The following is a 26,644-nucleotide window of genomic DNA, read 5'->3' on the forward strand; positions in this document are numbered from 1 at the left end:
GGGCCAAACCGGCACGGCACGGACCCATTTCGTGCCGACCCGTGACGGGCCGTGCCGTGCTGGGCCGCCGCCTCCTCGTGCCTGGGCCCTGCCGGGTCGGCCCGATGGCCAGGAATACTCGAGTATGCTTATTGCAGAATAGTACCATCGGGCCGGGCCGGCACGGGCGCGCACAGTGCTAGGCCCGGCAGGGCACAGCCCGGCCCGTATAGAATTCGTGTCCGGCATGGCAGCCCCATTAGGCCCGTTCGAACTGTTTAAAAAAACTACTCCCTCCGTCTCATATGAAGTATAAAAATGGAATTGAGCCTGGGGAAGGTTTTAGCATGTTGGTCTGCCTTTTTCATACTTTTCGGGCCGGGTCGTGCGGTGCCGGGCCTGTGTCGTGCTTGGCCCGGTTCATCTTTCGTGTCTTGCCTTTGCCGATCCACGTGCTTAGAATAAAAAAATGTCGGGTCCAGAATGTGCTTCATGCCGTGCCTTTTTTGTGCTTTGAGACGGTCCAAAAAAGCCCGGCCCGATGGCCATCGTTACTGTAGGACAAAATGTGTGTCTATCATGTGAGTTGTCCGAAAAAATGACATTTTTGTCAATTTCTTTGAAACCGGCATGGATGTGTGCTCTCTAGTGAGGTCGCTCACTCACAAAGTATTTAAACTTTTTTTGAATGCTTGTACTCTCTCCGTTCAACACAAATTTTGACAAACTTGAGACATCTTTTGTTGGACGGCGGGAGTATTTGACAATGTGTGAACTGAACAAATTTAATCGATAACAACGCTGCTCATTTTCGCATTACCGATAAACACACCACAATAACAACACAACACGAAGCGTCCCAGCCTAATGGTTGAACCGTGGTATGAGAAATATAAAATTTGAAATATATAGTCCATCCGTCTCATATTAAGTGTAGAAATATTACATATATCTAGATACATTTTAGTATATTGATATTGATATGTTCATATTTAGACAAATTTGAGTCATTTCATATGTGACGGAGGGAGTAACAGAAACGAGAGATGGTAGGCAGTCTGTTACACATAGATAAATGCGGAACATTCTTCCTTATGTTACACACAGATGTCAAAGAGGAATAGGCAAGCTGCAGAGCCGTGCAACTTCCAAATTCAAACTGGATCAAAATTTGCTATGTTTGTACACTTTATTTAGGCATACTTGTAAAGAAACTTGAGCGAGAGCTTGCTTGTCTTCAATTCCATCCTGAAGGGCAGCGACGGCAATATTCAACTCCTCCAGTGCCTCCACCTTCCTGACGGCCGCGTCAGCCTCGCACTCGTCAATTGCCTCACATCAAGAGAATGATCAATTGCCTTACATCAAGATGATATTCTGCTTGAGACCGTCCGCGCCGTCAAGCTGACGACCGGTCGCTGCTTGAGCCCGCTCATCATGTTGCTGCCAACGCCGCCGTCGCGACTCTTATGCAAAGGTTTCCTCGCCTTCATCGGCGACACGAAGGACAACCTCGCCTTTATCGGCGACATGAGCCTTGTCGCCAACTTGGACGGCGAGAACGAGCTCCGCCGGGTATTCCCGGACGCCGCCTGCGCTTTCCCAGGCGGTGGTGAGACGGCGCCAGCGCCGGGTCTTGAGTCAGGGAGCAATTTGCCCTGGCATTTCAGCTTGGACCGAAGAGTGCTTGGTGGCGACTTGACCAGGAACTTGTGCGGCGTCCGCCGGGCGAGCACGGGAGACCGCGTCTCGTAGAAGCGCTTCTGTTTCTTTGTCGGCGACGGCGAGGCGCACGCGGCCGAGGAGCTGGGACCGCGGAACGCTGGATTGGGGAACATCACCGTCTTCTTAGCCCATGGCCGGTTCTTGGGGGACACACGGTTTGCTGACATAGACGGCCGGGCGAGGGGTGAGGCGGGCTTGAACTGTATCCTGGACCGGACGCGCCCGCGCGACGGTGGAGTGCGAGCTTCGGCCCCCGCCGTGCCCCGCTGGCTCTGCTTCTCCCTGGCACGGCGGGCTCGGAGCGGCGTTTGCTCACGCTCGGCGGCCGCCTGCTTCCTGGTCCTCGCGGCGGGTTTCGGGGTCTTGGGGGGATCGGCGAGAGCCACGATGTCCCGCGCGAACTGGCCGGCCCGGACGATCTCCAGCACCGTCTCGCCGAGAAGCATCGCGGGCAACGACATCCGCGCCCACTGTGCGGCGGCGCCCTCGCCGCCGCCGAACTTGCTGTTCGGGGATCTCTTCTGCGCCGGCGTGCCCCTCATCCTGCCAGGATAATTAATCGCACAGGACAAGTCAGGCAGACAGTTCAGATGGGGGATTCGATTCGGAACGGGAGGGACAGTCCTGAGACACTTGCCTGACGGTCTCCTGCTTGCAGCGGATGCTCGTCCGGAGGTAGCCGCGGGTGCTGCGCGGGCTGAGGCTGACCCCGGAGATGACCTTGGCGCCGCCGGCCACCGTGTACTGCAGCTCCTGGAGCCGCGCCATGCAGCGGTCCATCTGCGCGCATCCTCCAAAAATTAATCCATCAATCGAACCCACAGAAGAATCCCTAGAATGTTTCCGCGGAACTGTATCGGATCGAGCTTTACCTTCTTCATGGTCTCCCTGACGAGGGCGGGGTTGAGAGCGGCGGCCGCGGCGATGGCGGCCGCCGTCTGCCTGCTGTCAGGTTTGGCGTTGGGGCTCCTCGCGACCATGGTCTGCGAGCGGCGGCGGCGAGCAGCAGAGGGAGAGGGAGGAGGAAGCGCTGGGTATCGCGATGAGGTGCCGATATGAGGTGCGGCCGGGTTTGAAGAGGCGGGCGGCTCGTACGCCTGGGCTTAACGGTCGCCACAACACAACGGCTAGTTTTCTCGGAGGAGTTACACCGACGGGGACCGAAGTCTTCTAGAGCGGCACAGCTGGACTGGCGGGCCCACCCGCCTACCGCGTTGACAAATCTACATCCTTTTTTTTTTGAGAACAAGACAAATCCACATCCGTGCCGCGCGAAACGAGCTCCGGCCCGTCAGAGCTCTGGCCTGGTTCGGATTAAACCCAGTTGCTGCTCTGGTAAGTGTGAGCCCATTGCTCCAGAGTGTAGCTTCAGCCCATTGTCCAGAGTGTTGGACTTCAGCCCAGTTGTTGCATCAGTTCGAGCGATCTGTACTGTTCCGGGATTGATATGTCAGACCGTTTTTTTTTTTTGAAGGAAATAGATTCCATTAACCTCCCAGTATTACACACTTGATCAAGCGACGCCCGGACAGGCCCAGGGATATCGCGTTCGAGGATCCCATCAGATCCATTGTTCCTAGCAAAGGAAGCTAATTCATGGGCAAGAGAGTTCCCTGTGCGATTCACCCAAGTGCACTTGTGGCGGTGGAGCAGTGACAACGCATCACAAGCCTCCTCCTGGGTGATGAACCAAAAGGCCGTCCGGTCTGTCCCTGGCTCCTGCATACAAGATATAAGGAACTTACAGTCGGATTCAACCTGGAGGCTCGGCGAAGCGAAGCGCTGAAGGGACACAATGCCGTTTCTGGCTGCCATTGCCTCAGCTTCCGCAGCCGAATTGCATCCGCCACTTGCACCCCAGGCAGAGGCAATCACTTCGCCATCACTCGATCTGAGGGCAGCTCCCCACCAAGCATTCTTGGTCTGTTCGATAAAACTTGCATCAACGTTGAGCTTCATCCACCCTGTGTCCGGTGGTGTCCAGGTGTCCTTCCCCCGCCCAGGGGTGTCTAAAATACGTGTACTCCACGATTACTGAAGGGTATTGTTTAGGGTGTGTTTGGTTTGCTCTGCTTCTTGCTTCTGCGGTGAAAAATAAAAGAAAAGGCTAACCAAAAGGGTATTTCTCATAGAAAAACAAGAAAACAAACTCCGATCTTCATCGTGAAGTTATTGCGGCCAGGTCTTTGTGTTTTGCAGATGAGATTTCCCAACGTGGAGTTAGTGCGGCCAGATCTTCTCGGATCCGTCTGACCGGATCTGGAATGGTCATCCAACCCTCTTCGTCGTTTTCTTCTCCGGGACGGTGGTCTGTTTCTCATTTGTCACCGGCGTCTTCTGGCTCCGACCGGCGATTTCCCGGCTGCTACGTCAACAACGGTTTCCTGGTTCTAACGTGATCCGGCTCATGGCGTGCCACCGGCGAGTGCAGGAGGAAAACAACGACGTTTACCTATAAGAACTTGCGTGTAATTTTTTTTACTTCAAAAACGGTTCTGTAAGAATTGGTTGATTTTAATATATGGCCTTGGCTTTCTCACAAAAGAAAAACATAAGACGTTTTGGCAGTACACCATATACACCTCTGTATTCTCTGCTTCGACACTGGCTACCTCTGCAGAATAGTCTCCACGGGACTGACTCCCCTGACTCATATCCCGATAGATACACAAACCGGACTCTCGCTGGAGGGGATACACAAACAGGACGTGCTTCTAACCGGACCCTACACATCCCTTCTAGATAACCAAGTACGAACTTGAAGAGCGAGTTTTGCAGGTGATTTATATATACGATCTGTAGTGCAGTGCAAGTATATACCAACGCGAGCGACGGGGTGCGACCTTGTGCCCTGTCCGGCAGGTTAGCGGCCAGCCTTGCCTTGTCGTCCTTCGAGTACGACCTCCGGAACCACGTACAGTCAAGTCAAGTCGACCCCCGTCGGGACGGACCAAACTCACAAGCCATATATGCCACAGCCATATGTTTAAAGTCTATATGCATGGAGCTGTGTGTTCAAATGGTACCCTGTAAAATTAGAATACTAATATGTGTAATGTATACGTATAAATATTTGTGACGCAAGGCATCACGTCAGTTTTCTACTGGAGTATCTCTCTAAATACACGCATGGTTCTACATCCATCATTCGATCTTTTACATGAGCAGGTATCTTTCAGTCTTGGCTTAATGCTGGGCAAGTAGTTCCAACTCATCTTGCTGATCTCAGTTTCGATGCCTGGAGAGTGAAGTGCAAGCAGCTACACATACGCCTTTTAGCTGTAAGCTGCCCCCCGACCGAAAACCCACTTTGGTTCTCGAGATCCAGTGTTCCCTATAGTTGAAACTTCATGAAAATCAGTTTAAAAAAAAATCTGAACTTTTTTGGTACTGTTAGTATAGACGTATACTACATATCTGTACATTTTCGTGTAAAGATACATTGATCTGTGGTGTGTACAAAAATAACAAATTTGGGATGTACAGATATGTAGTATGCATCTATACTAACACTACAAGAAACTGATTTTCATAAAATTTGAACTATAGAGAGCACTGGAATTGTTGCTTCCTATATCGATGCGGTATTGGCTTTGATGACAACGGTTATTTTGAAGATAGAACTATTGCTATTTATATTCCACGGGAATAACACAAATTGTTACTCCCTCCGTTCTTAAATTGTTGTCGAAATATTACATGTATCTAGACGCTTTTTAAGAATAGATACATTCATATTTGGGCAAATTTGAGTCAAGAATTTAGGATCAGAGTGAGTACTTTTTTAGATATACTTAAGTTGCCTCTTTTTTGTCCATGAATAACATTCATTTTTTGCTGATCGATCATATAGTTCCCGTGGCAAGTCTCGCCGTATTTTTGCGGGATTGCATGTTCAATTCCGATCTACGCAGTTCCAACCCCATGGGCAAACCCAGGATAAAAATTGAGAAGGGGCAAGGATGTCCACTGAGCAAGCTAAACAATTGAGAGTGTGGGCAACCTCTCTATATCGTAGGTTTGGTATAAAGAGATTCAAAGAAACAAGCTAGTGAGGCCAGCTGCCCCCACAGCCTTACATGTAGATCCGCCCTTCCCCAACCCTGGGCAGGGATGGCAGCTCTGCCCATAGATATGGTACCCTACCCGAAAACATGGGATCTGGCAGAGATTTTGTACCCATGGGTTATAACCTCAAAATATATGGGTAGGATACGAGTATAAAATTGTGCACATGGACGATACCTAAGTAAAATAAATAAATAAAAATACAAGTTGGTTACAACTTACAACGTGTACAACATACTCCAAACCCTATATAACGTTAAACTTCAGCTATTTGTATCATTTTGTCATTGAAGTTGCGACGTAACAGGTTGTGATGGTTAAAAGCCACTCCCTCCGTCTCATATTAAGTGACTTAAATTTGCTCAAATATAAATGTATGTATACCTAAAAAGCGTCTAGATACATGTAATATTTTGTCGCTTAATATGGGACGGAGTGAGTAAATTTTAATCTTGTTTCTCTATTTATGATGCAAATTCTATATTGTGTATCCATTGATACCAATTAGGTATAGAGTACCCAAGGGGTATGGTACTGTTTGTATCCCTGGATATTGAAATGGATATATATGTAATTTTTTTTGTGTGGATACAACTTTGATCAGAAGTGGGTTGTACCCATCCATACCCTACCCATTGCCATCCCTAGACCCTGGAGCGGTACCATTTCTTCTTTATAAAATGTGTAAAGGTCATTGTTCCTCTTTCTCCTATGGTCTTCACGAACTTCTTTTCGGCGAGCTCAGATTTTAGTCCTGCCATGTGTGTTAGCTCACTAGCCGAGATACTAATTTGAGTCTCCACACTTTCTCCGTAGGCGTTGACAACTCCTTAATATTAAGACTCTGATGACTTTGTTGCCTGGCATTATGATACAAAGGGCAAGTTCTCGGTGAAGTCTGCTTATAAGGTGCACTTTTATTCTTCGCTGAGGAAGGAGCGTGCAGAGAGCTCGGGTGCTGGCGGCCAAAGAGAATGGCAGCAGAATGTCTGGAGGAATATCTGGCGGCTTGCATGTCCCCCTAAAGTACACCATTTTCTCTGGCGTTTCTGTCAAAATTCTCACCCACTGCGGATTAACATTGAACGAAGAGGAGGTGAAACTGGTGGATACCAGGTGCGTTGTCTGCAAGAGGCTCTTCGAAAATGGAAACCATTTGTTTTTTCATTGCTCAGAAGTAAAGAAGAGATGGCAGGCCCTAAATATGGATAACGATCGTCAGGCTCTCCTTGCATGCTCTTCGGCTATGGAAGTGGGGCATCTGATCACGCAGCTCTCCATGGAGAAAGCTATCCCTATCTTTGCATTCCTGTGGCACTAGTGGACGGAGAGAAATAAGGCTAACAGGGGACAACTTCTCTCTAGTGTTGATGAATTTCAGTTCTCTGTGAGACACTACTGTACTGAGTGGACTGAAGTTTTCATCAGGAAGAAGAGCACGAGTGAACGAGGTGTTTGTGCTTGGCAACGGCCACAAGAGGGTTTCATTAAATTAAACATTGACGGGTCTTATAATGCAGCTACTGGCCGTGGAGGTTGGGGTGTAATTGCTCATGATGAAGTCGGTGATATCATGTTCGCTGCTGCTGGCCGTATTGCAAGTGCGTCTGAAGCTCTACAGACTGAAGCGGAGGCCCTCATCCGAGGTATTTTGTATGCCGAACAGATGGGAATGGGGAAGATCATTGTTGAGACGGACTGTCAAATCCTACATCGAGCTCTCTCTTCTCCAGAGTATGATGCTGCACCTCTTGGTGCCATGTTTAGAGAAGCCAAGTATCTGTTAACTGTTGGTTTTATCGAGTTTCGTACTGTCTATTGCAAGCGTGATTGTAATAAACCAGCGCATGTGCTGGCGGCGTTTAGCTCGAGGAGTGATCAGGCCGGACCTTCTTTATGGCTTGATGCTTTCCCGAGTGATGTAATTCGTCTAGCGGTCGGTGATTTTACGGTGCCTGCAAGTTAATGGAATGTCTGCGTTCCTCTCTCAAAAAAAAGAGTGTGTTTGCTTGATGACCAAGCCCAACCTTACCAATATTTTTGTCATGACAAAAAAATTGGCTCTTGTTTGGATGGTTAATAAATTATGGTAAGCCAATTATCCATGACCAACTCTAGTTCACTTTTATTGTCAACATTGGCCAAATCTTAAATAAGCAAAATCATAACCAAAATATTGCCTAGCCTAATATTTGGAAAGTGTAGAGGACTTCTTCCCCTCTAGTTGTCATTTGTTTTAAAACCCTTTTTTCGCTGCTTGATGTGCATCCAAGGCCCATCTCATTGACTAACATTTAAGATTCAAACAAACTACTCCCTTCCTATTCAAATTACTTTGCACTCTATGTTTAAATTTATGTAAGTTCGACTGACTTTGTAGGAAAAAATACCAATGCTTCCGCTAACAATGTACGGAGTAGTTCATTAGACCCGATGCATCTTACTAATCGTTTTTTTGTTCATTCCGTCTTACTCATTTATGTGGGGGGTAATTCTTAGCGCTCCCTCATTTCATATAAGGGATTCTAGGTTTGTCCTAATTTAAATTTAAATTTTTATTTAAGTTTGACTAAATTTACAGGAAAAGATATTAGTACCTACAATACCAAATAAGCACACACATATATAAAAGTGTATCTCATAACGTATCTAATAAATAATGTTAGTTTGCTGTTGTCAATGTAGGACTTTTTCTGAAAATTTCGTCAAATTTGTATGAGTTTGACATAGGACAACCCTACCTGACTCGCCTGACTCATATCCCGATACACAAACCGGACGGACTCCCGCTAGTGGGAAGGCGCACCCCCGATTAGAAGCTTCAACAAAGAAAACTAGCCGGACGGACACTTCATCCCTTCTAGAGTTCTAGATAACCAATGCAAGTACGAACTTGATTATTCCAAGACGATATAGAGGATTCATGGCTTGTAGTGCACCTACAAGTATATACAGGTACCAGGTCCGCGATAACTACCTCGTGCCACAGCCAAGTCAGGGCGACCCTGTCGGCACGGGACGGACCGAACTCAGAAGCCATGCCACAGCCATACGTTAACGTTTAAAGTCTACATGGAGCTGTACGTGCGTTCAAATAGTACACTGTAATACGTATAATTATTCGAGTTAACTCTGATATGTATAATGTATGTATACGTACAATTATTTGTGACGCATGGCTCTATAAATACACGCATGGTTCTCCATCCCTTATTCAATCTTGCTACATGGCTCTTTCTTAGCTCAAAGCTGGGCAAGTACGTAGTTCCAAGTTCCAACACATCTTGCATTTTGGTCACTCTAGTTTGGACAACTCCCTCGAGAGTGAGTACAAGCAGCTACCACATACATAAACACACACCTTGATTTTTAGCTGTAAGCTCTGCTGTCCCTCCCACCAATTTAGCATCATTATATCTGTTAGCAACTACACTTTCATGGTGCGCTTATTTAGGAGTAATGTATTTGTTGATACTTTTTTCTATAAAGTCGGTTAAACTTATGGAAGTTTGACTTAAGTAGACAAATCCACTGTGGACAACAGTTTGAATAGAAAGGAGTAATATAACAAAGGAGTAATATAACTGCACTCACTTTGCCATGTTTTTACGGGCTAAATCACTAATTTTATGTGTACCTGATACATCATATTCCTTCCGATTCATAATAAGTGTCTCCAATTTAGTACTCCCTCCATCCCAAATTAACTAATGTGGATTTATATAGATTCTTATACAAATCCACGTCAGTTAATTCGGGACGCAGGAAGTACATCTTTGTACAAGTTAATACAAAATCTGAGAAACTTATTATTGATCGCAGGGAGTACTAATCGTTTTTTTTTTTCATTCCGCCTTACTCATTCATGTGGGGTTTAGTACTCTCCCTCATCTTTATAATATAAGGTATTTTGTAGGTTTGTCCTAAGTTATATTTATAAATTTATTAAATTTATGGGAAAAATATTGTTAGTACCAAAATATCAAATAAGCAGACATAAAAGTGAATTTCATAATGATCTAATAATGTTCTTTTGGTGCTGTAAATGCTAGGACTTTCTCTAAACTCGTATTAGTTTGGCATAGGACAAACCTTTTTTGTTTGCCCAAGGCAACAAGTGTCAACAACTGCACGAATAATATTCGAACCAGCTCGCCATTCCATTCAAAACAAACGTGAAAACGGAAGCAAATTACTATAAATGCTAACCATCATAGGTAGAAGCGTGGAAGCTAGTTTTGGCTCCTGAAATAATAAACAGAACTTGTGACGCATAACATCACGTTGGTGGTCTCATTTCCTCTGTAGATACACGCTTGGTTCTCCGTCCCCTTTATATCGCATTGAGTCTTAGAGGTCTATTGCCCCACCTTGCCACGCCTATACATCGATAAACAATTGAAATTTGGATTTTATTAAGGCTTTATTTAGTTCATAGAATAAGAATATCATAGGAACAGAAAAATGATAGGAATGAGATGGCATGCATCTGAAATCATATCCAATGCGAAGAAAAATCCATTAGGAAAATGATGTGAAGAAAAGGGAACCAATCTATAGAGTTTAATTCATGTAAACCAAATTTCCCTAAAGGATATTTGCCTACAGAAATTGCATCCTTCATAATTTCCACACAATTTCTCCAAACCACATACATGCCAACACATAAGCAACTACTTCACATAAATTTGGCAACTTTTGCCTTGTCAACATTTTGCCATGCCAACTTGTTTGACTGGCGCGAAATTGAATACAGGAATTCAATATGAAATTCCATGAAACACACTATAACTAATCACAATTCATATCTAAAAGCCATCATTTCTCTAGAATTGTTTCCCATTTGACAAATCCATGTGACAGAGAAACATGACTTTTGAATCTGGAATTCAAATTCAACTAAATGAAATCCTAGCAGTAACTTCACTCACCTTTACCATGTGTTTTACAGGTCACACAGCACTACCAATTAGTCCTAGCCGGATTGCCAACATGGAAATAGCAACATTCGTGTTTGCTCCTATTTTGGTTGCATCAATAATAATCATATTGACCAAGATAGCAAGAGGAATAAGATCTGCAGTTCCGACCACCAAAAGAGGGCGCCCTCCACCTGTTTCTAGCTTCTTGGGGCTTATACCGGCGCTTCTCACGAAGGGCCCTCTCCAAGTGATCAACGATTGCTACGCAAAGATGGGCAGTGTGTTCACATTGTCCCTGTTTCACCTGAAGATGACTTTCCTGGTTGGACCAGAAGCATCCAGACATTTCTACCAAGGGTTGAACTCAGAGATCAGTCAAGACTAAGTTTCCCGGTTCACCGTTCCAACCTTCGGTCCAGGCGTTGCCTTTGACGTGGATTACGCCACTCGGCATGAGCAGTACCGTTTCTTTGGTGACGCCATGAAGCCAGCGAAGCTGAGGACCTACGCCGGCCTCATGGTTGGTGAAGTCGAGGAATTCTTTGGGAGATGGGGGCAATCCGGCACGGTTGATTTGAAACACGAGCTAGAGCAGCTGGTGACCCTGGTGGCTACCCGGTGCTTGTTCGGCGAGGAGGTCCGGGGGAAGGCGTTGGGCGAGGTGGCGACGCTCCTGGGCGAACTCAGTGACGGTATGCGCCTCATCACCATCCTGCTCCCGCGGCTGCCGATCCCGGCGCACCGCCGCCGTGACAGGGCGCGTGCTAGGCTCGGTGATATCTTCTCCGAGATCGTCAGGTCCCGCGCTGATAAAAGCTGTGGCTCTGACGACAATGACATGCTGCAGTGCCTGATCGAATCTCGGTACAGAGACGGCCGCGCCACGACGGAGACGGAGGTCATGGGCCTGATCGTCTCGGCACTCTTCGCGGGACAGCACACGAGCTCCAGCACGAGCACGTGGACCGGAGCGCGCCTGCTCGCGCCCACCAACGCCAAGCACCTACGTGCTGCCATGCGCGAGCAGGAGTGAATTATGGAGCAGCACGGAGACCGAGTGGACTACGAGGTCCTGCAAGAGATGGGCGCGCTCCGCCGCTGTGTCAAGGAGGCACTATGGCTGCACCCACATGGGATGATGCTGATGCGCCACGCGCGCCGCAGCTTCGTGGTGCGGACCGGGGAAGAAGGCCAGGATGAGCTCGAGGTACCGGCAGGGCACGCGGTGGCGAACCTGCTGGTGATCCACAACCGTCTGCCGCACATTTACAGGGAGCTGGAGAGATACGACCCGGATCGGTTTGGCCCCGGCAGAGAGGAGGACAAGGCCGGCGGTGCCTTCTCGTACACGGCCTTTGGCGGTGGGCGGCACGCCTGCGTCGGTGAGGCGTTCGCCTACATGCAGATCATGGTAATGTGGAGCCATTTACTGAGGAACTTTGAGCTAGAGCTGGTGTCACCATTCCCAGAGACGGACTGGAATGTGGTCATGCCGGGGCCGAAGGGAAAGGTGATGGTCAGGTACAAGAGACGGAGGATGTCTGGAACTGCCTAAACTACAGAGTCCATGCAGTAGCTAATACGTACCGTGCACATTTGCATAGTCCTAAGATTGCTTCCACTGTACACGTGTGTACCACCACTATATCTTATTAAGGAAAGAGCATCTGCAAAGAATACTGGCATCCATTCCTAGTTACAGAACAATAGCTTCACTAAAGAAGATCCTTCTGGTGCTTTTCGTTATGTAGAATTCTAAAATGTAGTCAGTTGGTCATTATGTTGAGTAGTATTTCTCAGTCTTATAGACCTTCTGTACAGTTAGTTTAGTATCCTCTGCTACTTTTCTCTTCACCAAAAAAAATTTATACTAATATACTCAGGAGCACATCTGATGCAAGCATCATTTCCCACAATGTTTTGGCATATACTCGAATCTCAAATAGTCACTGCTGACTCTGTATAATGGTTATATTTCTCAAGTATGCATGGTGAATAGTTATCTTTTGTTAAGATATTACTACCTGAACATGGTATTCCACTCATACAGTGCTGTGGCAGACCGACAGCAGTTTGCAATGTTGTTGAAAATTATGTATTGGTGTTTAGCATGGACCTTTCTTTTGTATGGTCTTACTGTTTTTTTTTCAACTATAGCAACTACAACTTTGGCAAGACATTGTGTAGTGCATAAGAGAATGAAAGATGCCTATATTCTTTACTAAGAGTCATGGTCCCACATGTAAGTATTGAGTGGATAGGAGTGAACTGCACACCAGCTCAAATCTTTGTAAGTAGTATAGATAAGAGAATCCAGGATCAAACGAGTACCTATCATTGGCTAGGTTCCATGCTTCTTTTGTCAGTTCAGGAGCTTCGAGTGTTACAAGTTAGTTCGAGATGAACTTGTGAGGGTGCTCAACATGGCAAATAAACCTCATCTCCTTCAACAGATGACGTTTGGTCCTTATGGGATCATGCCTCAGTTCTGTATATTTCTGCAACAAAGATGAGACAAGCAGCTTTCAATTAGCTATATGTAGAAGAAAACATATATACTGAAAAATTAAAGCAGCTATTATATAGGATACAGCAGTGGTAATGCAAAAACCTAGGATAGAGAGGTTAATGCAAGTTTTGAATTCTTCATGCCATGGATATTAAACAAGTACATGACTGTACAAATGTTTCGAAGAAAAGGAAAGGGGGACAGAGTTCTGGTTATTTGAACAAAACATACCGTTGAAAATACGTCCAAGAATTCTATTCGCCGGTTTTATCTCCTGCATTCCATTCTGTGGAAGACAATTAGACAAATACAATATGCTTGGATCTCCTTGGACTCTATCCCAACTTTCCAGCTAGCCAGACACAACTAGCAGCAACCCTCTGGAAGAACAAATAAACAAGCTCAGCTCAGAAGAGTCTGAGAATGGTTCGGCTAGAGTAAACTGGATACAAACCTATATACATTAGCAGTAAATCGTGCGAATGATTTCTTGCAGTAAAAACGATTAAACAGGACAGACACCTACAATGCGCACAGACACCCAAACCCAAGTAAAGCATAGATCTATTTGCAATTTCCTTACTAAACAAGGGACAATTCGGCAGCGCAACTAACAAATCAAACATCGGTATTTAGTCCTAAACCTAATGCGAAATTGCATTTTAACGAGCTCAATTTCCACCTGGTCCTCCCAACCAGGCTTATCACCAAACCCTAGGAACTTCGAAAATTGGGCACAAACGAGAGGCGAGGGACAGGGGAGGAAAAGGGATACAGCTTGAGGAGGATGCCGCTCTCCTGGGTGACGTCGCAGCCGTGGACGCGGAGGGAGGCCTCGTCGATCCCATCTTTGCGCGACGGCGAGTCCGGCAGCTGCTCGTCCGTCAGGTAGAAGAACGTGTATATAGCCGTGTAGATCATCCTCCCTCGCTCCCCCGCCCCCTCTAACCGGCCAGCGCGGCGCACGGCGGCGTCACGGAGGGGAAGGCCGGCGAAGTTCCCGTTAACCAGAGGCCAAAGAGAGCGACCGAGCAAGAGACGCGGTCGGGAACTGAAACCGGCCGTAATGACGTCAGCCGGCCCGGGTATGGATTATAGGTGGCCAACGGGCCGGGCTTTTCCGCAAAGCTGGAAGACCGGCGGGCTTGGCCCGGTTGTGGCGTTGTGCCCGGCCCGGCACAAAGCTAATTGTCCAAATGATTTAAATCTGTCTCGTTTTATTCTTAGACAATTCTAAAGATTAAACATGGCATGCCAAATCATTTCAGTTCATCCCAATGGCATACCTCTGTTGTCTGCACATTGCGAGGATTCAGCTAACTTAATTAATGGTCAACCAAATGTCCACACAAACGAAATGCTAATTCTAATGCTTGGTCGTTATCATAAGCAGCACTTGAAAAGTGGCAAGCGCGGATCAAACATTGAACGAGTAACAACAGTCTTTGACAAAATAGGCGAACTAACAAAAGGGTAAAAGAGACCACATTTGATTGGTGCAACAATTGCTGTTGTATTTCGTGCTTTCTCACTCTAAAGATTAAACTTTCAATCTCTGATTTCACATTGCTAAGGTAGAGAAGTGTAAGCCCAGTGTTTAGACCTACCCTAGCTAAATGATCAAAACCATAACATCAAGCCTAAAATCTAGCGTATCTTCAGTTTCTAATCTGAACTATAACAAAACCATTGCACACAAGCATCATGCAGTAAATTAGCAAGCAAATAGCATATCATTAAATAGCAACTTGGAAGCCTGAATTTTTCTGACTATTAGCATCTAAGGTAAAAGTTTTTAGTAAACGCGTCAGTGTCAAAGAACTGTGCGCATAAGTGCTTTCCCGTAGCTTTCAACGGGAGAACCGATATTATCTAACTTGACGCAATTATCGACAAAAAAACATTTAACAAGCAATCACTGGACATGCATCCACGGCGCGAACAATATATGCAATCGAAACACCAGTTTTTGCAATACCATCCTACATAGTTAGGTGTTAACTTGATAATAATACTATCTTTTCTTTTGCGAAGACATAATTATACTATGTTGCTTGTGCCTTACAAACTTTATCCTGAACTCTTTGTCATTGGAGATGGCCTATGACACATGAGCGCACATGAAAGCCATCAGAAAGAAAATACATCTCTAGGCACGAGAGACATGCTCGGCCTTCGGGTACAATACACACGCTCAAATGTCCAACAACACGTCCATGTGGTTATTGGCGGAGCTAGGGGGACCAATATTTTTGTAAATTCTTCTTAGGTCACTGCATAGTTACACAATAGTCTATGTATTTTGTGTTTTGGCCCTGTCTAATAATCACATTTTCTTTCCTGGTTCTCCTTATGGTACATATTTTCTGCCTCCGCCCTTGCACGTGGTGATTCTAGTCTACGTTGACAGTTGTCGGTTACTGGTGTTCATGCCTCTCTCATTTGTAGTGCTACCAACTTGTGTGAGAAAACAAAATAGATTAGTACTCTCACTGTCCAATAAAAAATGTCTCAACTTTGACTAAATTTGAATGCATTTTTACACTAAGTCATGTTTAATGTTTAGATACATTCAAATTTTGACAAACTTTAGACATATTTTGTTGGACGGAAGGAGTGCTTCAGTTACAGATACGCCAAGAACATCTCCGTTTCCGAAAACAAAAAAATACAGAAAAAATGTTGCACTAATTCAAGTTTCGGCTCCAACATGCATCGGTACCAACAAAATCACAGCATTGAAACCAATATCAAAGTACATTTATACCATCAAATTAATTTTTTCTCCTCTTTATCTGTTCCATGAAGTTGCTCCCTTCTTTTCGCACCGCAGCAAAAGAGAAGAGGAAGGGTAAACTGTGTTCTGTTTATCCCCTCACGACGGTTAAACCCCTCCTGCCTCCAAATTACCCACAAAAATCAACCGGGTTGATCTCCGCATACCCAACCCAGCCATGGGATCGCTGGGCGGCGGCGCGCCGGAGCCGGCGCCGGGCGACCTGGTGACGACGCAGGTGAGCCTGGGCGGATTTGGGGCCGGCGTCTCGGCGAGCGAACTCGCCGACTTCCTGGAGTACGAGGCCGGCCTGGTCTGGCGATGCCGCGTCAAGACCTCCTGGACGCCGCCAGACTCCTTCCCCGACTTCCTGCGCTCCACTGCATCTGCTTCCGGGGCCCCGCCGCCGCCCTACGACCGCGTGCCCCCGCACGCCTTCGTCCACTTCGCGCGCCCGGAGGCCGCACGCCGCGCCACCGATGCAGCGGGGAAATCCGAGCTCCTCTTCGGCGGGAAGCCCCTCCTCATCGCCTCCGCCTCGGACAGCTCCCTCCGCGCGTCCCGCCGCCAGAACATCAAGCCTTTCCGGTTCGCCGACGCGGTCCTGGAGGTTGGCTCCTTCCTCGCACCAGGGGACGAGGCGCCCGAAGCCTTTCTCGCCGCCTGGCGCGGACCGGCTGCAGGGCTCGAGTTTTTGGTCGACCCCTTCGACGCCTGCTGCCGGCTCATCTTCACCCGCGACACCGCCTTCGCTTTTCCCGGATACCGTGAGGTCCCAGTCATGGGCTGCGACGTTAAGCTTGAGTTCTCGGTGGGCGACGTTGCTGCGGTCCGGGTGTACCGGAACGACTGTTCCCTGCTTCTCCGGCTCACAGCCGCACCGCGGGTGTACTACCGCACAGCTGATGATGACATCCATGTGTCTGTGCCGTTCGACCTGCTCGATGATGATGACCCGTGGATACGGACTACCGACATCACCATGAGCGGTGCCATTGGCCGTTGTGGGATGTATAGAATCAAAGTCGCGCCACGGAAATGGATAATGATGGACCGCGCACTGGCGTACATGAAGGGGCAGAGGGTGCTGATTGTGGAGAGCACTGTGTGGTCAGGGCCGAGGCGGGGTCTCAAGGTACGTGATGAGCCAGAGTTCGAGGAGCCTATGCAGGACCTTTTCTTCTGTGTACAGCACGCCGAGGGCCTGAAGTTTCCAGTGTTGTTCCTCGTGAATGCTTTGGTGCACAAGGGTATCATTAATCAGCACCAGCTCACGCCTGAGTTTCTCAGTTTGCTGAGCGGAAGAGATGATGATGTGAATGTGGCTGCGTTAAAAGAGTTTTGGGGGGACAAGTTTCCAGTGTTTAATGCACGCAAGAGGCTAGAGCATGCGCATCGTAGGGTTGCCAGCAACCCCAAACTTCTCCGCAGTGGCAAGGTTGGGGATGACAACGTGGAGGTTCGGCGGCTGGTGATCACACCCACCAGTGCTTCTTGTTTGCCTCCACAAATAGAGTTATCAAACCGTGTGTTACGGCATTATCACGAGGTGGCAGATAGATTCTTGAGGGTGACCTTTATGGATGAGGGGATGCAGTCGCTCAACAACAATGTGCTGAACTTTTATACAGCGCCAATCGTCAAGGCGTTGAGGCCAAACTCATTTCAGCAGAAGACAGCGGTGTACAAGCGTGTCAAGATGTTTCTGACAGAAGGTTTCCACATGTGTGGCAGGAAGTACTCATTCCTTGCATTCTCATCGAACCAGCTTAGGGATAGGTCAGCTTGGTTCTTCGCAGAGGACAGTAAGACTACGGTGGAAAGCATTAGGAAGTGGATGGGACGGTTTACAAGCAAGAATGTAGCAAAGCATGCGGCTCGAATGGGGCAGTGCTTCTCATCTACATATGCGACAGTTATGGTGAAACCAGATGAGGTCAATGAGAGTCTTGAGGACGTTGAGCGTAATAACTACACTTTCTCTGATGGAATTGGCAAGATTACACCCGATCTTGCAATGGAAGTCGCTGAGAAACTGCAGCTTATGGATAGTCCCCCATCTGCTTATCAGATAAGGTATGCAGGCTACAAGGGTGTTATAGCAGTCTGGCAAGGAAATAACAATGGGATACGACTATCCCTGAGGCCAAGTATGAAGAAGTTCGAATCTAAGCATTCTGTTTTAGAGGTGGTCTCCTGGACAAGGTTCCAGCCAGGATTCTTAAACCGCCAGATTATACTATTGCTCTCATCCTTGAATGTCTCGGATGATATCTTTTCACAAATGCAGGAGTCCATGCTGTTTAATCTCAACAAGATTTTGTTGGATAGTGATGTTGCCTTTGAGGTTGTGACAACATCTTGTGCTGAGCAAGGAAACACTGCAGCACTCATGCTGAGTGCTGGCTTTGGTCCTGGAACTGAGCCACACTTGAGAGGAATGCTCTTGGCTATTAGATCTGCACAGTTGCAGGATCTTTTGGAGAAAACAAGGATATTTGTGCCCAAAGGTAGGTGGTTGATGGGCTGCCTTGATGAGCTTGGGGTCCTTGAACAAGGACAGTGTTTTGTTCAAGCCTCAGCTGCATCACTTGATCGATGTTTTCTGAAACATGGCTCAAGATTCTCTGCCAACAAGAACACAGACATCATTGTAGGTACAGTGGTAATAGCAAAGAATCCGTGCCTTCATCCAGGGGATGTCCGGATCCTTGAAGCAGTTGATGTGCCGGAACTGCATCATCTGGTTGATTGCTTGGTTTTCCCGCAGAAGGGTGAGAGGCCGCATCCCAATGAAGCATCTGGGAGTGACCTTGATGGGGATCTCTACTTCGTCACATGGGATGAGAAACTCGTACCCCCGGGCAAGAAGAGCTGGAACCCTATGGACTACTCCCCTGCTGAAGCAAAACAGCAACAACGCCAAGTATCTCAACATGTAAGTTGTACAGTTTTTGGCATGTTGGCATTTCCTCCCTTGGATATTTGTTCAATATCTAGCTCTGGTGTTTGTATTTGTTATGTGCTGCCATTGTCCATATATCCTACTTTCCTTGCTGTGGAAGTTATTATTGCAATATTACCGGAAAATCTGCCTCAAAAACATTTATTGTTAAATTAAGGATCAGTGTACATATTTTCTGAATAGTGCATCTGGCTCATGAGCATGGTATATTGGATTTGGGCTTTGGGGGTGATACACAATGATGACCAAATTTATGGATTTTTGCTGTCAATGTTTCTGAGTTACATTCTAACTGTGTAGACATTATAACCAGATTTGTTCATGTGGATACCAGATCACCATGAAATACAGACAATGTGAGCAACTGCTAGCTAGGTCTAAATACCATTATTCAAGGTTCATAGCCTGAATTCTATTGCAGCTCATTTGGTAGAAATGACATGAAATCAATTTTTTTGATAGGGATTTGATTTCGCTGAATTTGAATTCCTTATTAAAAAATCATTTTTGTCTACCACATGGATTTGTAGAATGAGAGAAAAATCCAGAGAAATTATGCCTTTTAGAGAGGAATTGGGGTTAGGTATAGGCATGCTTCATTGGATTCCTGTACCCAATTCCACCAAACAAGTTGGTTCCTGGAATCCAAATGAATTCCAGGATTCCAGGACCCAATGATGGGAGCCAAACGAGCTCAAGATGGTTCGTTGCGAAAGAGTTCCTATTTTCTAGGAATGGGAAAATATTACAGATAGGGAAGCAAGCGGGATCCAACATATATCCCGTTTCTAAGCCAGTCTCTAAATCTTAAGTCAATTTTTGAACTAAATTTCTGAACTTGAAAGTTCCTAGTGGCCTAGAAGCTGGACATAAGCGGGATCCCGCTTGCATCCCTAGTTACAGAAGACCCGAAAGTTGCAAGGGTATAAAACTGAGTTAAAGCAGGCTGTGTAGAGAAAAAAAATGATTTATACTTTTGAGATACAGAAATTCAATTGACAAATTAAGAAAGAATCTGTTCATTTACTGTCATATCTGCATTATCTAATTTTTTTTGTGTCATATCTGAGTTAGTCATCACATAAGTTTTTTTATTTCCCAATTATTCAATGACAAATTATCTTCCCTCAAGATCTACTTTAAAACTGTGATATCTCTTTACAGTCTATGCCTCTATGGCATCAGCTACTGTTCTTAACTCGCTTGCTAGTTACTTGGTGTCTGATGTGGAGTTTGTAGGAGCTGAAATTGCAAGGGTAGCATTCAATAGCCCTAGCATGTTCAGCTGGGTTTTAGTTTAATTTGATTGGGTCCTGGGGATAAAAGTGCAGTTATTTAAGTAGAAGTTCAGTGACAGTTGATCAGTATTTCAGCATTCCTTTTGTTTTATTTGGTGCATGTTGGCAACTCCTCAAATTTAGCATATTGGCTAAAGCTCTTATGTGCCAGATAAAAACAAGTAACTTTGCTGTATTACTATTTTCTATTTTTGGATATTTACACCTGCAATTTTTATGGGGGAAAAGGGCACATTTTTGTGAGTCGGAAAAAAAACTTTGCTGTATTAGGCTTCATTTGGCATTGCGGTGGATTATCATAATCCTGTTTTTTTCACCCGCCTTTCACAATTTTCGTGTTTGGCTAACCAACTTTTCCTTGCTTTCGTGTATACTTTTCCACAACAGATTATAAAACAAGTTCAGCCGCAGCACAGTTCAGCAATGCCAAACCGAGCCTTAATCTTTTCTAGTTTAACTACTCTTTTTTTTGCAGCCCACAATTTTGAACTTTTTTTTCCACTAACTTTTTGCATGTTCATACTGTACTTCCACATTTGCATGTGGGAATTTGCTTTGGAAGTTTTGGACCTTCAAAATGCACTTCTTGAAATTTTAAAGAGCACTGGATCTTGGGAGCCAAAAATTTACTTTATGAATTATATCTTAATTTCATCTTTTTTTTGCGGGAATCTTAATTTCATCTCATTGTTTTTTGAAGAGCTATCAAATGTTTATTTTTGTGCTACATTTGTATTAATAAGATTATGGTCATTTACCTGTAACAGGACATTGTTGATTTTTTCTTGAAGAACATGGTAAATGAAAATCTTGGTCCGATCTGCAATGCTCATGTTGTTCATGCTGACCTTAGTGAGTATGGTGCAATGGATGAGAAGTGCATTCGCTTAGCTGAACTAGCAGCAACTGCTGTGGATTTCCCTAAGACAGGCAAACTTGTGACAATGCCACCGGAACTTCGACCAAAAATCTACCCTGACTTCATGTTAAAAGAAGAGTCAAGATCATATAAATCAGAGAAGATTCTTGGAAGACTCTATCGGTCAATCCAAGAAGCCTCTGGTGGTGATTTGGTGTCAGAAGAAGCTTGCACCTTAAATGATCTGCTTTATGACACTGATCTGGAAGTTCCTGGTGCATCACGTTTCCTCACAAGTGCATGGGAATGCAAGTGCAATTATGAAGGACAGTTGAATGTTTTGCTTAATCAATCTAGGGTGTGCACCGAAGCAGAGCTTGTGACAGGGCACGTGTGGTCCCTTCCCAAGTACAACAGCAGGAAACAAGGGGAGATAAGAGAGAGGATCAAGAATGCCTATGCTGCGTTGCAGAAGGAGTACCGGTCTGTTTTTGAAAGCCTTACAGATCAATGTCAGATCACCGATGACGAGAAGAATCTTTTGTACGAGAGGAAGGCGTCCGCATGGTACCAAGTAACCTATCACCCCAAATGGGTTGAGAAGTTGAGAGCCATGCTGGATGAAGATGGTGAAGAAAGACCGGCGAGGCTTAGCTTTGCGTGGATCGCGGTGGATTACTTGGTGCGGATAAAGCTGAGGTCCCACGGGGGAGTGAAAGCTGAAGGCCGAAAGCCTGTTGAAAGGCTGGCGGCCTACATATCTGAGAGGATATGAGGTCTGCTTGACGCTCCCACCCCAAGATTGCCGCAAGGCCGCTCTGCCATTTCAGTTTTACAATGCCATTGAAGCATGCCTGCCATAGCTTATCAGTTTGTCAACATTCCGTGTCACTTTAGTTTTCTGCTGAACTTGGTAACTCATTTGCACGTACTTTCTTCCTGGCCTATATGATCGCGTTGTAATGGTTAGCTTTTCTTTTGTGGGACCAATGCTCATTGTAAGAAAGGTCTTCCGACTATTTGCTCCACGTCCACATACTGGACAGTGGACATGCCTGTCAATGATTTGAAAGGATCTGGCCTCACTAAGCGCTGACTAACACCCCACTTGGACCATGGGGGCAACCAAATATACTGCATGTGTTTTCAGGTTTTCCCATCTAGGGTTTCTGTGTGTTGGTCCAAGCTAGGAGTAATTGTTCCTGGTATTTCTCTAGGAACCTACATGGTTTGTCTTGGTTGCTGTGATCTATTGAGATTGTAGACTGGGAGACTGGGAGTTCTTTCGACGGCATCAACTACTTAGGCATCTGCTGGAATCAGGTTGCACTAGGTTACCTTAATTTCAGGGTTCTTTTGTTGGGCCAGAAATTAATCTGTTAATTTTGTTTGCTGGACATTGTCTTTGGAGCAACACACATGTGCTACTGTGTACTAGCTATTGCTGTAGTATACATGTGCTAGTATTACAGCTTCGTTATTCAGAATAATTTCTAGCTGCTATATACTTGCTATTGGAAGGAGGATTCAGTGAGGTTGCGTCTGTTGTTTATGTTAAGGGTAGGTGAGGGTGGCAGCGGCACCTGAATGTGCGAGGGTGACACCCATCGTGTGAGGATTGCTGCCACCATCACATACCTTAACAGTTTAGTTTACCATGAAAGAGTGGACAACCCAGTGACTAATCACCCATTTGAGTTCCATCAAGCAGACTATTCAATCTCCATTTTTGCAATCCTTCAATCTCGAGCAACAAACATGCTGCTCCAGTCTGTTTGATCTCTATTGCTTAATAGTTTTGGTGATATAAAAATACCACTGCTGACTATGCCGTTCGCCTGAAGCCCTGAACTTCAGTTTTCTTTCCATATTGATGATCCTTTTGATAAATACGTCATGAGGACTTGTGAGGTTAAATATCTAAACCTGGGGAGCAGTTTTTCTTTCCATGCATGACAAACTCTTATTATTTCAGACTTAGCATATCTCTTGTTTGTGCAATTGCTGAGGTATAGCATGTTTAAGTTTTACTCTCTACATTTTCAGGTCGTGCTAGAAGACTGCCAGCTTCAGCAGCGACAGAATCTGCTACCGAGCTGCTCATTGACAGTCCCCAACAAAGCAAATTACCATCTTGGTACTGCTGTTGTTGCCATCCTGCAGCAAAACTAGTTCTTTCGGTTTTGTTTCGATTTGGCGGTTTTAGTAAGAACATTTTTAGTCATCGATGCACCATGACCAATTCGGGTTCTTCTAGTCGAGAACTACATTCTTGATTCTAGTATAATATTTCAGCTTGATTGATTTGTTGTTCTATACTCCTCCAACTATCTAAAATTTATGTGTGTGTTTGGACCTGTCCGTCTTTCCTGAAATATGAACCAGTGGGGTCATTAAGTTGAGTTTGTCGTGATCATGACTTGAACCACATATGCTCATGCTGTAGTTGAGACACCCATGGAGCTGGAAATGTTCGAGTTCTTATGTTGACAAAAGGAAACATTTCTAGGCAGGAAGGTGGCAAAAAAAATAAAATTGGCAGACATTCTGGTTTGTTCAGACAAGATCCCAAAAGAAATGATCTATGGGTACTTTCTCTTTGGTAATGCTTGTTTATCGGTCCATTGTTAGTTGTTTGTCATACATTCGGGTGTTTTGGGTATTGCCTATTGCCTTCATACGTAATACATATATCTTACTCAACCCATGATGTTTATGATTTGAAAAAACAATGTCGTGCTTAATACCAACCTTTCATTGGTCGAGTCCTACTTGTTACCTTAGTGGTGTCAAGTTTCATGCACTAACCACTTATACCAAAAGACCGATCTGATGGAAAGGGCTAGGCAATCCACTTGTACACTTCAACAAGTGAAATTTGTAGTTATGTTTGGGACTCGAGACTAGAAAAATAATGTAAAAAATGCACATTTCACTGAGTCTATGCTATGTGTTGTCACTTGTTATCGTTAGTCATATACTCAAATCTCAAATAATCACTTCGGACTCTGTACAAACGTTATATTTCTCAAGTATGCATGGATAATGGTTATGCTTTGTAATGTTGTTCACTTGTTCTTCACTTGTATAGTCCCATGGTAGACTGGGCAGCAGTCTGCAATGCTGTTGAAAATTATGTATTTGTGTTTTTAGCATGGACCTTTCTTTTGTCTGTGTTACTGTTTTTCCAACTCTAGCATGCATGATGAAGTACTAAACTATGAAAGACATCCGTAGCCTATAAGAGAATGAAAGGTGCTTATATTCTTGTATACTTGCTGTCATGATGCCCTGTCTTCCCTTCTTCTGGAATATTATTACCAACCATTCAATCCTGTAACTGAAGCTCGCTATTTCTTGGCAAGCGATCATGGTGTGTAAACATATTGTAATGTTCTCCGCTGCAATCAGGATATGCATATTGCCATCAAGATGATAACACACTGTCAATTTCAATTTTGGAAATTATCGATAGACTACAGTAGCGTTTCTTTCTAATTATCGATAGCACTGTTTATTTTAATTTTGGAGCTGCACATGAACCACGACAGGGTTTCTGATGATTAGAGCAGTATTTCACATTTCTCTTATTGAACATGCCTAATGTTTCTTAAATTTCATTACAGGTTTCTTTGAACTGAAAGATGCAGACGTTCTAATCAATTAGGAAACTGATGGTGGTAGTTTACCAAACTGTCATTTTGGGGGAGATCTGGAGATGTTTAGCTCAAGCTCTTGTTTTGGGGAAATATGGAGATGTTTGGGTTTCACCCATGAACTTAATTTGCGCATCTTGTTTTTGGGGAAAAATATCTAGGAGTTGTATCTGACTTCCAAGTCCACTTCAAGTTCGCCTTACTTGAACACTAGATTATACTAGAATTGCTCGTTTAGATCAACATGTATTGACCATCACAGAACAGCGTGTACTGACTCCATTGAGCTCCCGACCTGGCTAGCAAACCTTGTACTCGTGGCTAAAGAAAACAGGAAGCACTGAATGTGAAGATCACCCAGCTACTCTGTTTCGTTGTGACCCGTGCATGTAACATTTCTTTTTTCTATTGTTGATTCGTGCTGACGAAACAAAAAACTCTGCGCTTCCTAAAAAAAAGAATGGAGCCACCTTGTCCAACGAATGCACTGGTTACTAGTAGGAAGGGACTACGGCTGGCTGGCAGCCAGCATGCATAACATTTCAATTAAATAAAGAAATCAGGATTCAACCGGTACAACCGCAGCATTTGTCAGGAAAAAAAAACACAACAAAGGAAAACCTAGAATCTCGATACATGCCAACCGCGAAAGAAATGCATAATAAAAGCACCGTCGATGCAGTCGAAAGGTGTCGATCTGCCGAGCCCACCCAGACACTGTGTCGTCACCGTAGCCGAAAGGAAGCACACGGTCGAGGCCGCACCACGACACCAACGTAGCCGGCAAAGTCAAAGGGCCGTGCGCCACCGAGACCCATCGCGACGCCGATGTGCCGCAAATGAAGTCGAAGGGCGACTCACAACCGAGATCATACCTCCACTTGCCGTCGGTTAAGCCGAAAAACCACACGCCACCGAGAATACAACACGACACCTACGTGCCGACAGTGAAGACGAAAGGCATCACATGCCGAGACCACACCAAGGATAAGAAACGCACCCTCTCGCCGGACACAAACCAACAACCTAGGCGACACAAGAACCACCCAATCTCCAACAAACCATAGACGAAGCACTCCCTATGACAATGAACGCAACCAGAGGCCGTCAAGCGATAGTGTCTCCAAGGCAACGCCTTCAAGAAGGATAGCGACATTGGGATGTCATCATTGCCCGATCTGACAACAATCAGATCTTAGGTTTTCACCGGAGACCTCTAAACAGCAATGTGGCAAGATGCAGCTCTTCGATGAAGCCTCCAACGAGGGAAACGACACCGACGGTGCCGTCATCATCGGCAGAGACCATAGGTCCTGCAAGTTTTCACCCAGAGCATGCATCCCGCAATGAATCGTGCCACGATCGCATGAACAGAACACGATTCATATCCCCATTACAGCGAAGCACGCAGCAGCAGCCACCAAAAGAAAGGAGAACGAGGGAAGTTACTGCAAATTCCTAGCCGCACCGCTGCTTGCCGAAGATGCCAGGACGCGGCGAAGACCGGATCAGGCCTACCCGCGCCCGGAAGCCAAGGGCGAGGTGAAGCCCGAGCCGAAGCCGGTCAGGTCCGCAGCACGTCATCGGGGAGCGCAGTCCACTACCAGCAACCACGCGAGACGAAGAGGGAAAAGCGCCCCAACTACGGTGGCAGGCCCTGCGACGCCAGAACTGGCCGGAGAGCCGCCGTATCCGGCCGTAGAACAGCCAGATCTGGACGAAGAGGGCCACCAGGCCACCACTGACTCGAGACCTCGCGCGCCTGCGACCGGATCCGGGACGAAGCTTGCTGAGAAAGAAGGCCCCGCCGTCGCCGAGCGAGCTTTGCCCGCCGGCGACCACCGGCGGCGGCGAGGCGGAGGAGAGGATGTGCGGCGGCGAGAGCGA

General features: G+C 45.9%; 2 protein-coding genes, 1 long non-coding RNA gene and 1 pseudogene across 4 annotated transcripts; 2 read left to right on the forward strand and 2 right to left on the reverse strand.

Moving 5' to 3' along the window:
- Positions 1-1,010: 1,010 nt before the first annotated feature.
- LOC100830547 (microtubule-binding protein TANGLED1) lies at positions 1,011-2,809 on the reverse strand. Its single transcript, XM_014897202.2, has 3 exons — positions 2,577-2,809; positions 2,342-2,484; positions 1,011-2,247 (listed from the first exon to the last, which is right to left on the reverse strand). Exons 1-3 carry the CDS (start codon positions 2,682-2,684, stop codon positions 1,344-1,346), a joined length of 1,155 nt encoding a protein of 384 aa, XP_014752688.1. The 5' UTR covers positions 2,685-2,809; the 3' UTR covers positions 1,011-1,343.
- A 7,018-nt stretch (positions 2,810-9,827) lies between these two features.
- On the reverse strand, positions 9,828-14,262 carry LOC100831163. Of its 2 annotated transcripts, XR_729794.3 has the most exons (4): positions 13,979-14,262; positions 13,435-13,583; positions 13,026-13,192; positions 9,828-10,152 (listed from the first exon to the last, which is right to left on the reverse strand). It is a non-coding gene; the product is annotated as an uncharacterized LOC100831163 (long non-coding RNA). The 2 variants fall into 2 exon arrangements; XR_137709.4 differs by having other exon boundaries at positions 13,435-14,262.
- Positions 10,765-12,339, forward strand: LOC100830856 (annotated as a pseudogene).
- Positions 14,263-16,038: 1,776 nt separating the features above from the next.
- LOC100829667 (probable RNA-dependent RNA polymerase SHL2) lies at positions 16,039-22,258 on the forward strand. Its single transcript, XM_003561295.4, has 2 exons — positions 16,039-18,917; positions 21,010-22,258. Exons 1-2 carry the CDS (start codon positions 16,158-16,160, stop codon positions 21,874-21,876), a joined length of 3,627 nt encoding a protein of 1,208 aa, XP_003561343.1. The 5' UTR covers positions 16,039-16,157; the 3' UTR covers positions 21,877-22,258.
- The last annotated feature ends 4,386 nt before the right edge of the window (positions 22,259-26,644 follow it).

Source organism: Brachypodium distachyon, chromosome 1 (genome assembly GCF_000005505.3).
Source record: "Brachypodium distachyon strain Bd21 chromosome 1, Brachypodium_distachyon_v3.0, whole genome shotgun sequence".
Lineage (NCBI taxonomy): Eukaryota > Viridiplantae > Streptophyta > Magnoliopsida > Poales > Poaceae > Brachypodium > Brachypodium distachyon.

Coding starts and splice junctions, on each gene's coding strand:
- LOC100830547 (XM_014897202.2), bottom strand. CDS start 2,684: ATGGTCGCGAGGAGCCCCAACGCCAAACCTGACAGCAGGCAGACGGCG. Junction 2,485..2,576: donor TCAGGGAGACCATGAAGAAG/GTAAAGCTCGAT, acceptor GGATGCGCGCAG/ATGGACCGCTGCATGGCGCG. Junction 2,248..2,341: donor TGCAAGCAGGAGACCGTCAG/GCAAGTGTCTCA, acceptor TTATCCTGGCAG/GATGAGGGGCACGCCGGCGC.
- LOC100829667 (XM_003561295.4), top strand. CDS start 16,158: ATGGGATCGCTGGGCGGCGGCGCGCCGGAGCCGGCGCCGGGCGACCTG. Junction 18,918..21,009: donor AACGCCAAGTATCTCAACAT/GTAAGTTGTACA, acceptor TACCTGTAACAG/GACATTGTTGATTTTTTCTT.